The sequence below is a fragment of the Carlito syrichta genome, unplaced genomic scaffold (assembly GCF_000164805.1).
Source record: "Carlito syrichta isolate Samal-C Ts95f unplaced genomic scaffold, Tarsius_syrichta-2.0.1 Scaffold302307, whole genome shotgun sequence".
Classification (NCBI taxonomy): domain Eukaryota; kingdom Metazoa; phylum Chordata; class Mammalia; order Primates; family Tarsiidae; genus Carlito; species Carlito syrichta.
In genome coordinates, this window is record NW_007246403.1 from 670,523 (window position 1) to 686,816 (window position 16,294).

The window sequence follows — 16,294 nt, forward strand, 5'->3', positions numbered from 1 at the left end:
ATGTATGTTTCCTGGAAGTTTTCTGTTCAAAAACAATGAAAAACCCATGTCCCATTTGAAATGTGTCAAGCTTCTGATCGATCAGTTGAGAAGTGGTTTCAGGAATAAAAGTGTATCCTTCCACATCTTCTTTGAACAACAGACTGGACAATAAATTACATATTATTAATGTGGGAGGAAGAATGAGACTGCGCTGTCTGCTCGAATGGTAAAACACCAGATGGAAGAAGCCAAACAAATTACTATTGCACAACATGTATCAATGAACCTGCAATCCACGTCGGTGACTGTTTCACACATTACCACAGGTTAGAAAAACATAAGATATACAATTTTGATTTTTTTGATGTAAGTTCCTCAACATCTAAAATTCCATTATAAGTCAAATATTATAATAAAATAATTCATTCCAATGCTATACTATTTAATATGAAGTGAATTGTTTGTCACTATTTTGTAAAAAAGTGCAGTCAAGTTGCTGGTAGATGATCCATGAGGATTCTCCAAGTGTATCACATTTTCTGTATCCAGTCCACTTTCAACGGGCGTCTAGTTCCATGTTTTTGGTATTGTGACTAGTACTGCAGTGAACATACACGTGCAGGTGTCTTTTTGGTAGAGTGATTTATGTTCCTCTGTATATATATTCCCAGAAGTAGGATTGCTGGATCGTGTGGAAGCCCAATTTTTAGTTCTTTGAGAAAACGCCACACTGCTTTCCACAAAGGTTGGACTGGTTTACATTCCTACCCACAGGGTAGACTTACTCCCTTTTCTCTGCAGCCTTGCCAGTACCTGTTGTTTGACTTTTTAATGATGGCCATCCTGACTGGTGTGAGGGGTATCTCAGTGTAGTTTTGATTTGCATTAGAAATGGAATTTCTAGGACATAAGTTCTAATTCCAGTATTGCTCAGTCCTCCCTTCTTGTTCTTTGTTCATGAATTATGGAGCACATGAACGTTTCCATTTCCCTCATTCTCACCTGGACTTGACTTTAATTTTTGCCAGGCTGATAAATTTGTTTTCCTCTGCATCTCTGATTACTGGGGAAACTGGGCATCTTTTCAATGCTTCCGGGTGCCTTTGTCAGTCATTATTGACTCTTTGTATTCCAGTCTGACTGTAAGGTCCTAGAGGGAAGGGCTGGGTCTCACATTTAAGGCCCTCACAGGGCACACCCTGTCCAAGCATAGACCCTACCCTCCCTGCCTCACCCGTCTCTCCATCCTCCAAGCTTAGTGCACCTGCATCTCCCCAGACACATCATACCGGGTTTCTGAGCATATCATGCCCTCTCTCTGGAATGCTGTGCCTCTTCGGTCCACCAGAACACACCTACTCGTGTTCCAAGACTCATCTCAGGAGCCACCTCCTTCATGTACCATATGACCAGCACCCCACCCTGCCCCAGATAGAGGCAACCATGTGCTTTCGCTGGTCCCATATAAACATTTCACTGCGGGCATAGAACTTCTGAACACCGATGTACTGATGTATTCGTCTCCCCACCAGACTCTGTACTCTTTGAGGACAGGCGCCATGTCTTATTCATCTTTGCATTCCCAGCTGGTCAAGGCAGAGCAGAGGGAGATGCCAGCACGTATTAGCCAGATGTTTGGATAAGCCTCAAAGCCAGCTTCTTCCACATCAGACCTCTACAGACTGAGGACAGAGACTGCATTGCATTCTTATTGCTGTCCCCACTGTGGCCACCAGGGCTGAGTGTTTTTTGACACTGCAGTATGATTGCCCAATAGAGTAGAAAGTGGCTTTGGTCAGAAATTCCTAGGTTTGTATCCCAGCTTCCTACTGGCATGCTGTCATGCAGTTTCCTTGGCCTAAGCCCCAGTTTCCTCGCCTTCCCCAAGGAAATGATAACTGAACTGAGGACTGGAACAAGGATGTAATAAGGTTGTGTGTGCAAAGCATATGGCATGTAATCACATGCCTTTGACATGCCATCATGTCTCTGTTAGAGCAGTGCAGAATCTGCTTCAGCCATAGCACTTTGGGTAGATATTTGTTCAGGTGCCACATGCAATGGGCACGTAGTAGCTACTCAGTAAAGATGAAGTCTGGTTTTTCCAGCACCAAGAACAGTGCCTTGTAGAAATTAAGTACCCAATAGAGAATTTAAGCTTAACTCAACACCTGGCACCCAGTTCAGTATCAATAAATAGCAAGTCAAAGTGAGGTGCAGTGGCTCACACCTATAATCCCAGTACTTTGGAAAGCCAGGGTGGGAGGATTACTTGAGCCTGGGAGTTTGAGACCAACCTAGGCAACATAATGAGACTCCATCAGGACAAAAAAAAATTTTTTTTAAATAGCTGGGAGTGGTGGCACATGCTTGTAGATCCTGCTACTGGGAAGGCTGAGGCAGGTGGATCACTAGAACCCAGGAGGTCAAGGCTGTTGTGAGCCGTGATCGCACCACTGCACTACAGCCGGGGCAACAGTGAGACTCACACACATACACACACACACTACAAAAATCAAGTCAAATTCACTCTCCTTTTGTATGGCATCTTGATCCAAATGTATCACAAAGAAATCATTCCCTTTTGTGGGAAAAGGAACAGTTGGAGAAGTGGGCACACACATCTCCCCTTTTCCAGGCAGTGATTTTGATTTTTCCCTTTGCTTTTGATCTTTCCAAAGCAAGACGATCACTGGGACTGACTGTAATTTTGGTGGTCTCCAATGAACCACTCCTGCATACAGTAATGTTCTTGTGTAGTCTCCTCCCACAAAGTCTGGGCTTGACTATATGTTTCTCTGGGCCACAGGGACATTAACAAGCCAGTGCAAGGCTTGACAAACCCTCGTGCATTGCATCATGTCCCCTAAGAAGGCTCCTCTTGGCATCTGGTCACCATAGCAGAAGAAGCCCAAACTAGCCATAAGGAGAGGCCCCACAGGGAGAGAGTGGCTCTCGGCCAGCCCTCGGCCGTGGTACCTATTCCAGCTGTGGTGACCATTCAGCTGGGGTACCAGCAGATGCCACTTGGAGGATATGTGGGGCATACCCGCTGAGTCCTGCCCAAATTGCACAATCATAAGCAAATGATTGTGTCATTTTAAGTCAACAGTTTGGTGTGGTTTGGAACACAGAAAATAATAAATAACCCATGAGTAGAGAACATTCTGAGAGTGCAAATCAGTGATCTGGGGGTGGGGTGTACTATTGGCTTAGAGACCCGCCAAATTAAAAGCTTTGGGATCAATGGGAAGACAGATCTGTCTGACCCAGAACCCCCAGTCTCTGGGGGCTCTTCCCTGAGGCTCTGTTTCCCAAGTCCTCACCCTGTCATTACCAGGGATCTTGTCGACTAAGGATCCTTTCGGCAGTTTGAATGATGAGGAGATAGATGCTCAGACTCACATACAAGAAGTCCTCACATACAGGTGGGCGGCTTCTGGCCAAGTTGATGGAGTGGCCCAGTGAGGTCATGGAGGACCCAGACTGTGCTGCATGGTCTGCAGTTATTCTGGGCACAGAGTGCCTGCCAGGAGCAGTCTGGGTCGCATGGTTCCTCATTCAATACACCAGGAGGGAGCAACGCTGCCCAGCATTCCCAACTGAGAAAAGACTTTCCAACAAGACTCCACACACCCACCCTTTCCTCGCATTTCATTGGCCAACTGGAGTCACATGCCCATTCCCAAACCAATCACATTTTGTGTAGGGTTGGGTAAGGGAGGTAAGAGGTACCATGAGACCAGTCAAAACCACCACTAGATTGGCAGGGATGTATGTGTCCAGTTCTTCTGAAGTCCATGGTCCACAAGGAAGGGATGGATGTCTGGAAATATTAGCATTTGCTAGGGAGAGCATGCAGGGTAGGATCCAGCAGTGCCCACTACAGCACCCCTCCATACAGGGCATGTGGGACAAGCCAGACACACAGAGTTTGAGACAGAGCCATGCTCAGCTCTTATGTCCTCTCCTAGGATAATGGGGGAGGATGTGAAGGGGTGTGTGTGTGTGTGTGTGTGTGTGTGTGTGTGTGTGTGTGTGTGTGTGTAGGGGGAGATCTGGGGGATATTTGGATCCTCCAAACCTCTATCTTTCTTCAGTTGGTCTCTCCAACACCACACATCAGTCCCCACCCCAAGGTAAAGGGAGGCACCAGGCAGAGAAGGACTCAGATTTGTGCTATTCTTGTCAGCACTTTATTTGACTGGAGGGCACCTCTTCTGTGTCATATCTAGTACTTTGAGCTCTTGGTTTTGCTCTTTTCTCCATATTTCTCCTCTAGCGCTTTCTGCAAGTTCAGGTTCATAGCATTTTTCTGGTGCCACCGTCCTAGGGAGAGAAGGAGAGGAGCCAGCACAGATCACTCCTCTCTGTCTCTGGAGTGCCCCGGTCCCAGTGGTGACCTATACCACTTCCAAGTCCACCCCGGGACTATCTCCTGCCTCAGTTTCTCTCCAAACCTTAGAGCCAACAACCCTGCCATGGAGGAGAGTGCTGACCTCCCATCACCCCAGTGACCCCGCTTACCCAGATCATCCGTCTTCCTGCCATGCCAGTGTTCTATGTCCCTCACTGATTTCTCAATCACTTCCGGTGTGTAAGAAGCCTTCATGAGGCTCTTTGGCTCCTCAAGGGCCCCTGTGGAATACCATGAAGAATTCCCCAGGTAACCAAGTCAACAGAAGTTGGGTACTCCATGGTTTATACTGGGCATCTGTTTCCTCTGTGAATGGTGGATTGTGGAAGGGAAAGGGAGTGGGGAGGGTTTCAGAGTAAAGCAGGTGTGGGTTCAAGCCCCAACTCTATCATTTATGGGCAGTATGGCCTCAGGCAAGTTTTTAACTTCTCTGAGCTTCAGTTTCTTTATCTATATAAAGAGATAAGATTTTCTTGCAAGGTTGGGAAGATTAAATTATTGGACATTTATTGGGACATCTAGCATGTGGAAACTAATACCTACAATTTCAGAAAATTTATCCCCATATAAAAAATTTAAAGATGCACAAGAAAATAAGTTACCATGATCAAGTCAGCAGAAATATCAAATAGAGGACCAAATCTCAGAAGTTAGCAAGGATTTGAATAGTCAGAGACAGAATATAAAAGTGGTATATTTAATGTTTGAAGCCATAAAAGAGAGAATAAAAATATAAAGGTAAAGAATAAAAAATCATCCAGAAAGAAGAGATAGATTAGTAAAAGATGCAAGTGAAATTTCAGAAATGAAACATAATAATTTTAAAAGTTAAGCTCAGCAGATGATAACATGCCTGGTATTTTCTTTGAAATAATCTTTCAAAGTTCAGTGGATGATAACATGCCTGGTATTTTTCTTGAAATAATCTTGAGTGGGGATACATGGGTAGGGGGGAGAAAAGATGAAACAAGATTGGCTATGTATTAATCACTGTTGATATGGGTGATACATGCAACATCTAATTACTAATTTCACTACTTTGTCATAAGTTTGAGAACTGACATCATAGAAGCTTAAAAAGAACTTTTGTGGACAGGTAAAATAACAGAACAAATACAGCTGAGAGAAAATGACAAAATGGAAGCTATTTCTAAAGAAATTACCACGAGGATGCAAACATGGGTGGGGGAAAGATGTGGAAAATCCCAAAGAGATTTTAAGATGTAGGTTAAATGAGAAACCCCAACACATGTCTAATTGGAGGTCCAAAAGGTCAGACTACAGAAAATGGGCAGAGGTGATATTTGAAAAAATAATGGTAAAATGTTTCCATCCCTAAGATGTGAATTCTTAGATTCAAGAATCATAATTCTCCAATCAGGGTAAGTAAAAAAAATTCTTTGTCTAGGCGCATACAGGTAAAATTTAGAACACCAGAGGCAAAGAAATGTTAGAATTAGCCAAATTACTCACAAAGAATAACAGCTGATTTGATTCACCATCAAAGACAGAAAAAAAAATAGATCAATATCAAAGTGCTAATAGAAAACAATCAACAATCTAGAACTGTTTATAGTATAACTGTCTTCCAAGAGCAAGGACAAAACAGACTTTTCTGACGGAGTCTACAGTTTACCAACAACAAAATGTCACTAAAAAAACACCTTCTAAACATACTTTAAGAAAAAAAGAAAATCCCAGAAGGAAAGTCTGAAATACAAGAAGAAATGATAGTCCAAGAAAATGGAAACTAAGTAAATCTAAATATGTATTCACTATAATAACAGCACCAGTATCTAATTTATGAAGCCAAATGATGATGATGATTCATGATGGCTAACCATTTTTGAAGATTTACCATGTACTAAGCACAGTTCTAGGAGCTTCACATGAACTTACTCATTGAACCTTCTCAACAATCCTAAGATGTAAATATGATTATTATTCTCATTTTACTGTTGAAGTCATTGAAGCCCAGAGAAGTTAAGTAACTTGTCTAAAGTCACACAGCTAACAAGTAAGATCTAGCACTCAAACCCAGACCCTGTGACTCCAGGTTCCACAGCTTAAACTGCTTGCGTATAATTAAAAGTCTATAAAATAATAACATGTAAACTGAGATGACAGAGAATAACTGAAGTTGAAGCCTTCTAAGCCCCTTCTAATGGTCAGGAAAATGTCGATACCTAGATGAACTTTACAATGTGTTAACACAAGAAAATGTCAAAGGCAACCACTAAAATAATAGGAAGAGTAGAAAAGGACAAATACTGGATTGATTTTAAAAAAAGAAGAAGAAGAAAAGAAAGCTCATTCAAGTCCAAAACAAGAAATTAAGAGGAAGAAGCTACCTAGAAAAAACAGCACAAATAGAAAACACAAAACAAGGTCATGGAAATAAATCCAAGCATATCAGTAATTCAAATATATATAAATGTACTAAGCCCACTGATTAAAAAAACAGATTATGAGACTACAGGAAATGTTCTTCAGACTACATCATTTAAAGCATACTTAAAAGGACACAAAAAGAAGAATGGATGGAAGAATATAAAAAGACACACCCAGCAGATGCTAACCCAAAGCAATCTAGTCTAGCTATGTTGATATCAGACCAAATTGATTGTAAGGCAAAGGCACTATGAGAGATAAAAATGATTGCAACTCACTAAAGTGAGGTCACGATTCTAAACTTGCTGCACTGAAATAATCTCAAAGTAGATAAAGCAAAATTGGCTGAACCACAAGGAGAAATCTGGGGTCGTAAGATTCAAAGATACATCTTTTAGTAATTAATAGATCAAGCAAAGAGTATTAATAAAGAATCAGAAGATTTGTAAGGAAATAAATAACAAAGCCATTCTATTAGACAAGTACCGACTCTTGTACCCTAGAGATTATTTTCAAACACATACAGGTCATCTACAAAACGTAGACTCTTGTACCCTAGAGATTATTTTCAAACACATACAGGTCATCTACAAAACGTAAACTGCTAGGCTGTCCAGCAAGGATCATCCACTTCAAAGGCCTGAAATCATTACAAGCTATGCTTTTTAATGATGATACCATCAAGCTAGGAGATGTGTTCCACCCCCCAAACCAGAGAGTAAACCAAGAAAGAGGAAGACACAGAACAGGGAACATGAGAAGTCTGACACTGAGAAAAGGGGAAGGCTGCTTCCACGATCCCCAAAACCTCAACACGGAGGGAAATGTTAAAACATGAAAATGTCAAAGGCGACCACGAAAAAATAGAAAGAGTAGAAAAGGACAAATACTGGATTGATTTAAAAAAAAAAAGAAAAGAAAGCTCAGATGGGGTTCACAAAACTCTCAGGGCAGCAAAGGTCAGACGAGAGCCCGGGGTGGGATCTGTCCACCTTCTTCTTTGATCCTTGAACTGTGGCAGTGACAGTCGCCTCTTGCACATTTATTTTGTGTTTAACAAATGTTTTCTATGTGCCAGATTCTAAGAACTGTACAAATATTAAAACAACTTATTCTGTTAACAACTCTATAAGGCAGGTGCTATTACTATTCCCATTTTCCAGAGGAGGAAACTCAGGTGCCAAGGGAAAGAGTCACGTGATCCGGGGGGTGGGGCACAGCCTGGATTCAGACTCCCGCTGCAGGGCTTCCGGCCTGTGTTCCCTGTACCTGTGCAAGGCTGTCCCCCAAACCCGACGTGTCCCACAAGCTCCCCCATCTCCTCCAGGTTCTGCATTTGCTTCCCCTGCCTTCCCAGACAACTCCGCTCCGTATTCCAGGCCCTAGGTCATCTTTGACTTTTTTCTCCCTACCCCTCCACTCCAAGCTCAATCTCTCAAGAAATGTGATTCACTCTGCCTTCCACATACACACAAAATCCAACCACTTGTCCCACCTCCAGGGCCACCACCCTGGTCTCCCTGCTTCTACTATTGTGCCGCTGTGTTCTGTTCAGTCTCAACACGGCAGCCAGTTGGATCCTTTCGAACATTAGTTACTCCTCTGGACAAAATCCTGCAGTGGCCCCAGGAAAAAGGCAAGTAAGAGCCCATGTCATCCTCACAGTCCTCCCACCTGACTGCTCTTCCCCCAGGAATCCACAGGGCTGACCCTCTTCTTCCTTCGAGTCTTCCCTCAAATGTCACCTGCTCTGTGTGCTCTATACTGACTGGGCTCTTTGACATAGCTCAGAGGTTCATGCTTAGGGGGTGACACCACAAGATAAGCAAAGGGATTATTAACAACAGTCAGACACAGGCCGAGCGTGGTGGCTCATGCCTGTAATCCCAGCATTTAGGGAGACCAAGGAGAGAGGATTGCTTGAGCCCAGAAGTTCGAGACCAGTCTGGGCAGCCTAGTGAGACGTCATCTCTACAAAAAAAATCAAAAATTACCCTGGCGTGGGGCACACACCTGCAGTCCTAACTACTTGGGAGGCTGAGGTGGAAGGATCTCTGAAGCCTAGGAGTTGGAGGCTGTGGTAAGCAATGATCACACCACTGCACTCCAGCCTGGGCAAAAGAGTGAGAGTCTCTCTCTCTCTCTCTCTCTCTCTCTCTCTCTCTCTCTCTCTCACACACACACACACACACACACACACACACACACACACACACACACACACACAAGTCAATCACAAGTCAGTGCTGAGGCCAATAGATATCCAGGAGCTCTGCTTTTCCCTGGGAAGCTGCAAATGGCTGTCTAGCATTATTCTTTCAACTGCACACATAGGTTTTATACATGTTCCTGTATGGGTGGTAGTTTTCATAATTTAAAAAGATAAACCTATGCTGATTAAATATGTTTTATTTAATATTTATTTAATTATTTAATATTAGGAAATCAGTTCACATAATTTACTGGATCAACAGATCAAGGGAAAAAAATCATATGATCATCCAAATAACTGCAGCATAAATAGTCAGTAAAACTCAACATCTGTTATAATTTTTTAAAATGTTAAAGTGCAAACTAGTAATAAAGGGAGACCTCCTTTACCCAAAAGAAGGTGTCTTCCAAATTCTTTTTAAAACATTGTACTTATGGTTCAGTGTTAGAACCAAGAAGAAGAGATAAGGACACCTGTTTTTGCTGTTTATCAGCACTGTTGAACTGGACAAGTCAGCCAGGCACTGGTTCAAAGGTGGAAAAAAATCTCTTGGTTAAGAATGTGAACCCTGGCCCCTGAGTGGCAGAGTTTAAGCCCCTACTACTCTGACCATTCTCACCTGTGTGGCCTTAAGCAAGATATTTAATCTTTCTATGCCTCAATTTTTTCTGTCTGAAAAAGTGGGAATTATATAGCACTTATTGACAGAGTTACTGTAAAAATTTGAATGCATATACTTAGGCAGTGCCTGGCACATTCACGTGCTGTACATAAATACAGACATCATTATTAAAAAGAAGTCCCAGAGACTACAAATAATTATTGGAATTAGTAGGAGAGCCAGGCAAGGTTAGTATATAAGATAAATATACAAAAATAAAAGTTGCATCTGTGTATACAGTACCAGCAGCAGAGTTAGAGAATGCAATTTTTAAGAAGATATCATCTGCAATAAGCAGCAAAAAAAAAAAAAAATTAAGAGATTCTACACTAGGCACAGTAGCTCATACCTGTAATCTCAGCACTTTGGGAGGCGGAGACAAAAGGATTGCCTGAGTATATGAGTTCAAGACCAACCTGGGCAAGTTGGCGAGACCTTGTCTCTACAACAAACCAAAAACTCAGTTGGATGTGGTTTCAGCTACTTCCTTGGAAGGCTGAGGCAAAAGGATTGCCTGAGCCCAGCAGGTGGAGGCTGTGGTGGCTGTGAGCGGGCCACTGCAACAGAGTGATGGGCAACAGAGTGATGCTCCAACTCAAAAAAAAAAAAAAAAATTAAGAGATTGTCCCAAACAAATCTAATAAAAATTGCATGATCTTTATAGGAAAAAAAAATTACAAAATGTAATTGATAGATATTGAAGGAAGATCTAAATGAATGGCGCTATGTGTCATATTTATAGTTTGGAAATTCATTATCATAAAACTGACAACTTCCCCTACATTGAGCTGTAGATTCAGTGTGCTTCCAGTCAAACTCCCAACATGGCTTTTCATGGAAATTTCCATGTAAAATTTATATGAAAGAGTAAAGACCTAGAAACTCAAGACGTTAACTGGTGATGGCCGTGGAGAGGTGGTAGGGGGAGTACTTCCCAGTCAGACATCAGACGACTTATAGCACCTTGGTAATTAAAAGTGTCATATTAGACCATGGACAGAATGGAGAGCCTGGAAACTGATCCATGCACATGTGGAAACCGGACAGACAACAGAGGTCACCGCAGGTCGGCGGGAACAAGATGGGTCTTTTTAATAGGACGTGCTGAGACAGTAGGTAATCTACATAAAGGAGGAATTAAAAGCGAATCCTTATGTCATACTAAATACAGAAATCAACTCCAGGTGGATTAAAGACTTAAATGTGAAAAACAAAACTAAATATCTTAGAAGACTATATAAGATGATCTCTGTGACTCAGCATGGGATAGGATTTCTTAACCTTCTCCTGCCACCTTCTCTATCTCAGAAAGTAGCAACGCCACATGTCCAGTTGTTCAAGGTCGAACACCTTGAAATCAGCCTTAACTCCTATCTCTCGCTCTCAGATTCATTCATTAGCATATTCTGCTCCATCCAGAATCCTGCCACATCCAGCCATCTTTGCTATGATGCCCGAGATGCCATACTGCACAATGTTCAGAATTGTGGGGCGCACCAGCCCAGCTCCTGAAACCAAGCCACCCATCATCTGTCCCAGCTGGAGATTTGCTCTTGCCTCCTCACTGGTTTCCCTGTTTCTGCCCCAGCTCCCGAGATCTATTCTCAACACTGTTCCTTTAGCCTAGGCCACTCAAGGCCATTCATTCTCCTGCTGAAAACCCCGGCTTGGTTTCTCATCGCTCAGAGCTGTCAGTGGCTTTCACGACCTCGTCTGCTGCTTCTCTGATTTCTCCTCCCTCAGTCCTGTGCAGCCAAGCATCTCCAACCTCGCACAGCCAGCGCAGAGGATAACGCTAGGCAGGTGCAGACAGAGTGGGAGGCTAGACAGGCACACCGACAGTGGTGTGAAGCCCTGCCGATTTCTGCCGATTTCTGGAGTGTAAATACTACTCCCATGGCCAGTTGTAAGACAGTGTTTATATTCCAGTCAGTCCAGGAAAATTCATTAATAGACTCTTGTGAGCTGGTGCAAGCTGGTATGAGCTGGTTGGCTCCAGCACCTGCTTGGCACAGCTCTGCCTCCTAGGTTGGGTGATGGCTGCACAGACTCTTTTAAAAAATATTATTATTTTGCATTTATGTAGATATGATCAATAAGGCTGTATGCATGCATAGATATTTGGTGATAATTGTTAAAAAGAAAAGAAGGTAGACTCCTAGGGCCCAGAACAGAGGGCAATCTGAGCTGTATTCTTGCTTCCCTCCCCCAGCACCACCCCTTCTCCAAGCTCAAAGACAAACCCAGAAAGGCTTTCAGTGGGTGTCAGGTTCCCTGGGTGACAGGGACGTGAGCCAGGTGGAGGTGTGCCAGGCCCTGGGCACACTGGAGAGGGCCTGGAGTGAGGAGAGAGGAAGAAGCAGGGCTCAGAAAGATCCTCACTTTTGACTGAGCACCATGGCTTACACCTGTAATCCCAGCACTTTGGGAGGTCAAAGTGAGAGGATAACTGGAAGTCAGGAGTTCAAGACCAGCATAGACAACATAGCAAGACCTCATCTCTACAAAAAAAATAGAGAAAAGCCGGACATAGTGGCGTGTGCCTGTGGTCCTAGCTACTAGGGAAGCTGAGGCAGAAGGATTAGGAGGTCAAGACTATGGTGAGCCATGGTTGTGCCACTGTACTCCAGCCTGGATGAGAGTGAGACCCGACTCGATAAATAAATAAACAAACAACAAAAGACACAGGTGAGCAACTGGGAACCCCTTGGGATAGGGTCGTAGCTAGGGAGGTGACCTAGTGTGATGCCCCGATTGCAGGAACCCCTTCTTTGGAGGCAGAAATAAAACCTGGATTTGAGTTCCAGACACCGCAACTCCTAAGTGATCTCGCATCTGCCTGTGAAGTGGATCTCCCAGCACTGCCCCAACCAGGCAGGGATATGTGGCCCACGGGAAACCCTCTGTACATGTCAGGGCTCCCAGCCCACACCACCTTTCCTCCCAGGTGGTGCCACTCCTGGGCTCTGGGAAAGAAAACTGATGGCCTGACAGCTACTGAGCACTCACTCGGTGACACCGGCCCACCGCCCTCATGCGGCATACGAAGTGTTCTGCCAATGCTACAGTGAGGGCCACGCTTTCATTATCATCCCCGTTGTACTAAGGCAGCAGAGGCTGGGAGAGGTCAAGGATCCCACCTAAGGTCCCACGCAGCTAGGGAGTGGCTGAGCTGAGCTTCCAACCCAAGAGACCTGACACTGTCACTGTGGCCATAGGTGCCCAGGCCAGGGGTTCCTGCTCCTCCTCTTGGCAGACTAAGAAACCAGAGATGTCTTGGGGCATGAGGGGCTGACTGCCCCCAGGGCTGTGTTGTCTCCACAATGAGGACAGACTTGCCAGGGGATGGGCTTTCCCAGCACCCGCCCGACAGAGCCTGGCATAGAGGATGCCCTTGCTGGGGGTGAAATGAATGTGGAAATGTGTCCTGGGTCCTAGATCCCCAATGGGTGGGCACCCCAAAAGCCTTCCCTGCCCAACACCTTGGAGACCATGATGCTCACGGCCCTACCCTTGCCCTTTGACCTGACCTTGAAACAAGTTTGACCGCATGTTATAGCCTAGATCGTAGTAGTCTGAGAGGATGGAGGAGATTTCCATGGGACTCTGGGTCCTGCTGGGCCACGAGCTTGCCCTTTTCTGGCTCTGGAAGCCTTCACCAATAGCCCTTCGAGCCTGAGGGGGGGAGACAGGGAGAAGAGATGAGGGATGGGAAAGGAGAGTGGAGCCCCATAGCTCCCCTCCAACTCCTCCTGCCCCAACTCTGCCCTCCCCATTCTCTCCCCCACCCTCAGTCTGTAGCCCTCACCCAACCCTACCTGGGGAACCAGAGTAGTCAAAGGCCCCACCCCTACTCTGTTCCATCTTCCCCTAGACCTCACAATGGGTCGAGGGCATCAGGGATGATAATGGCCCTAAAACCTCCTCCAAACATTGAGCACTTTCTCTGGGCAGCATCAGGAGGGTCTTTATAGGGAGCACCATTCCCATCATTTTATAAACAAGGAAACTGGGCCTCAGAGGCCAGAGATTGCCCAGGTCACTCAGTTGGCAAGCCTCAGACCTCCAGCATGCCTCCTGAAATTGAGGCATCACACACATCAGCTCTGGGTGACTGCTTAGCTTTCATTGAGGCTGACTCCTTCTTTGTGCCCATGGGGATACTGAGGCCCAAAGAATCTGAGCCCAGGTCTAGGGGGAGCAGTGCACTGGGTTTGAGTTTCAATTCTGTCATCTACCATCTGCTGACATTGGCAAGTCTCTTATTTCTCTCTGGGCCTCAGTTTCCCTACTTGTAAAATAATGTGAGTGAAGGGCAGATCTGGATGGTCTTTGAAGTAGCTTTTGGCTCTGACCCTTGCTGGCTCAATGACATTGTGGCCTGTGCCACAACTGGGCAGAAAAACAGGATCTCTTGATTTGAGCCCAGGACAATGGTGGCAGAAGAGAGAAAGGACATCGTCCCAAGGCCAAGAAGAGGTAGCGACCATACAGTCAACCTCAAACTGGGGCAAAGTCCTCTAAGTAGGGCAAACGTTTAAGATTGTGACCTCCCAGGCTTTCTGGTGGTGAAGTCACTGCACTTTAATATGACAGAGTGGAAGGGGAGCCCAGAAGAAGTCTGACCCACAGTCTTTGTGACCCTAAGAAGATCATATCACCTCCTTGGACCTTGGTGTTACCATCTGTTGTAAAGAAAGTAGTAACTCCTGCCTGGACTACCACACAATGTTGTTGCCCTGAGGGTTGAGATGGTGGCTTTGAAAATATGTCTCAGAGTGCCACAGCAGGAAGAACACAACATTTCAGTAGAAATGGCAGATAAATTTCATCTCAAGTTTCACTTGATTAGTGGTGACTGCCTAGAATGGCATATCAGGTAGGTGAGAATGCCAGCATTGATTAGCAATGTCTGCCGTGAATGCAGGTTAGGGGAGCTGTGATGTGCAAGTCAAATATTTGTCAGATTGATCTAGTCCAACTGCCTCACTTTACAGACATAGAGACTGAAACCCAGCAAGGGGAAGTAACTTATCCAAAGTCACCCAGCATTCAAGGGCAGAGCCAGTATTAAAACCCAGTTCTTCCCAATAAATGCTGTCCATCCACTTGATGCTGTCTCCCTTGGAAGACTTATTCAGATTGAAAACATCCAATTCAAACAAAAGACTTTTATCACAGAGTCATTAAAGGCCAGGGATCCAGAATCTGCCAACCTGGCTTGCATCCTCATCTCACACCACTGGGTGAGTTTGGTTACCTGGCTTAACCCCTCTAAACCTCAGGCTCCTGACCTGTAACATGAGGGTCGCCTTAGTACCTTTCTCATGGGGCTATTGGGAAGACTGGACGGGTCATTACATGTGCAGGGTCTGAATAGTGCATTGTGCCTGGCATACAGCAGGTGCTCAGTGAACACTGTTTAGTGATGTGACTGCAGGAACACTGCTCTCAAGAGTAGGCTTCTTTTGTGTCCTCTTTGAAAGTCTCCATGTGTAACCCTTATGCTGCCTATAGCCGATGGGGGTCCCACTTTGACACCTGCTCCTCGGAGACCAGCTGGTCCACCACGCTGCTCCCAAACTTGTGGCGAATGTTGTCAGGAATGACGCTGTCCTTCTGGCTCCCAGGCTTGCTCCCCTGGGCCTGCGCCCCCACGTTGGGGCCCCTGTCTGGCCCTTGACATGGCTGAGCCTCCCCCTGGAAGGTGACCCTGTTCTCTCTCGAGGAAGATCTGGAGCCCCCCTTCTGTGGGTCCATCTCCAGAGAGCCCCTGCTGACAGCAGAGGGAGGCGGAGGGCGGATCTCCTCCCTAGGGCACTGCTCTAGGGGGCTTCCCTGGGTGCTGCCTCCCCAGGGCAGACACGGTTGCTGCTGCTGCGGAGAGAGCGGGTCCTGGTGCTTGAACTTGGAGGAGTCCGAGGAGCTGCAGGCAGTTTTCCAGGGATCCACATCCTGCTGGCTCTCCTTGTTGCTCAGATGGGCCCCTGTCAAACCTGTTGTACCTGAACAGGGGAAAGAGTGACAGAGGGAGGGAGAGACACACAGACATAGCAAGTAGAGGGTAGAAAGAGGAGTGGAGACAGAGTGGGAGGGGGACAGACAAGTACAGAGCGCCAGAGATCCAGAAAGAAAAGAGAGGAACAGGGAGAAATCACAGAGTCAGAGGCATGGGTGAGGAATAAGGAGACATGCAAAAGGAGGAAATATTCAGCCCACCAAACCTCCATGGGACAGTGTTCTTCCACATTACCCTGGATAATGGGGGCTGCAGCCCAAGCCCAGGTAGCCTTGATGCCTAGCTGTGTGGCCTTGAGCAAGGGATTGGCCTCTCTGTGCGTTTGCTTCCCCTGCTCCATTTAGTTAGCTCCCTTCCCCACCTGGAACCCCCTAGTAGTCCAGGGAGGGAATCAGCAGCTGGGGTGGGGAGGGATTTGAGGGTCTGGCAGAGGTACTCTTTGGGTTGGCCAATGACACTCAGAGTTGGATCGGAGTCTCAGTCTTTGCTCCCCAATCAGAGCTGCTTCCCAGCTCAGACTCTCTGTCTTCTCTAGGGCTGGTCAGGAGGTGCCCATCCAGCCACCTCCTGGGCTCTCTGCCCCCACGTTCTTCCACCCCCTACCCCCCACCC

General features: G+C 45.7%; 1 protein-coding gene across 1 annotated transcript in view; it reads right to left on the bottom strand.

Annotated features, from left to right (window-relative positions):
• Nucleotides 1–4,155: 4,155 nt before the first annotated feature.
• Nucleotides 4,156–16,294, bottom strand: part of TEX33 (testis expressed 33) — a 15,033-nt gene continuing 2,894 nt past the window's right edge. The window contains exons 2-5 of the mRNA XM_008056284.1: nt 15,205–15,668; nt 13,194–13,338; nt 4,510–4,620; nt 4,156–4,311 (exon numbers count right to left, since the gene is read on the bottom strand). Coding sequence (XP_008054475.1) covers nt 4,214–4,311; nt 4,510–4,620; nt 13,194–13,338; nt 15,205–15,668 — 818 coding nt within the window. The 3' untranslated portion in view covers nt 4,156–4,213. The remainder of the gene's footprint in view (nt 4,312–4,509; nt 4,621–13,193; nt 13,339–15,204; nt 15,669–16,294) is intronic.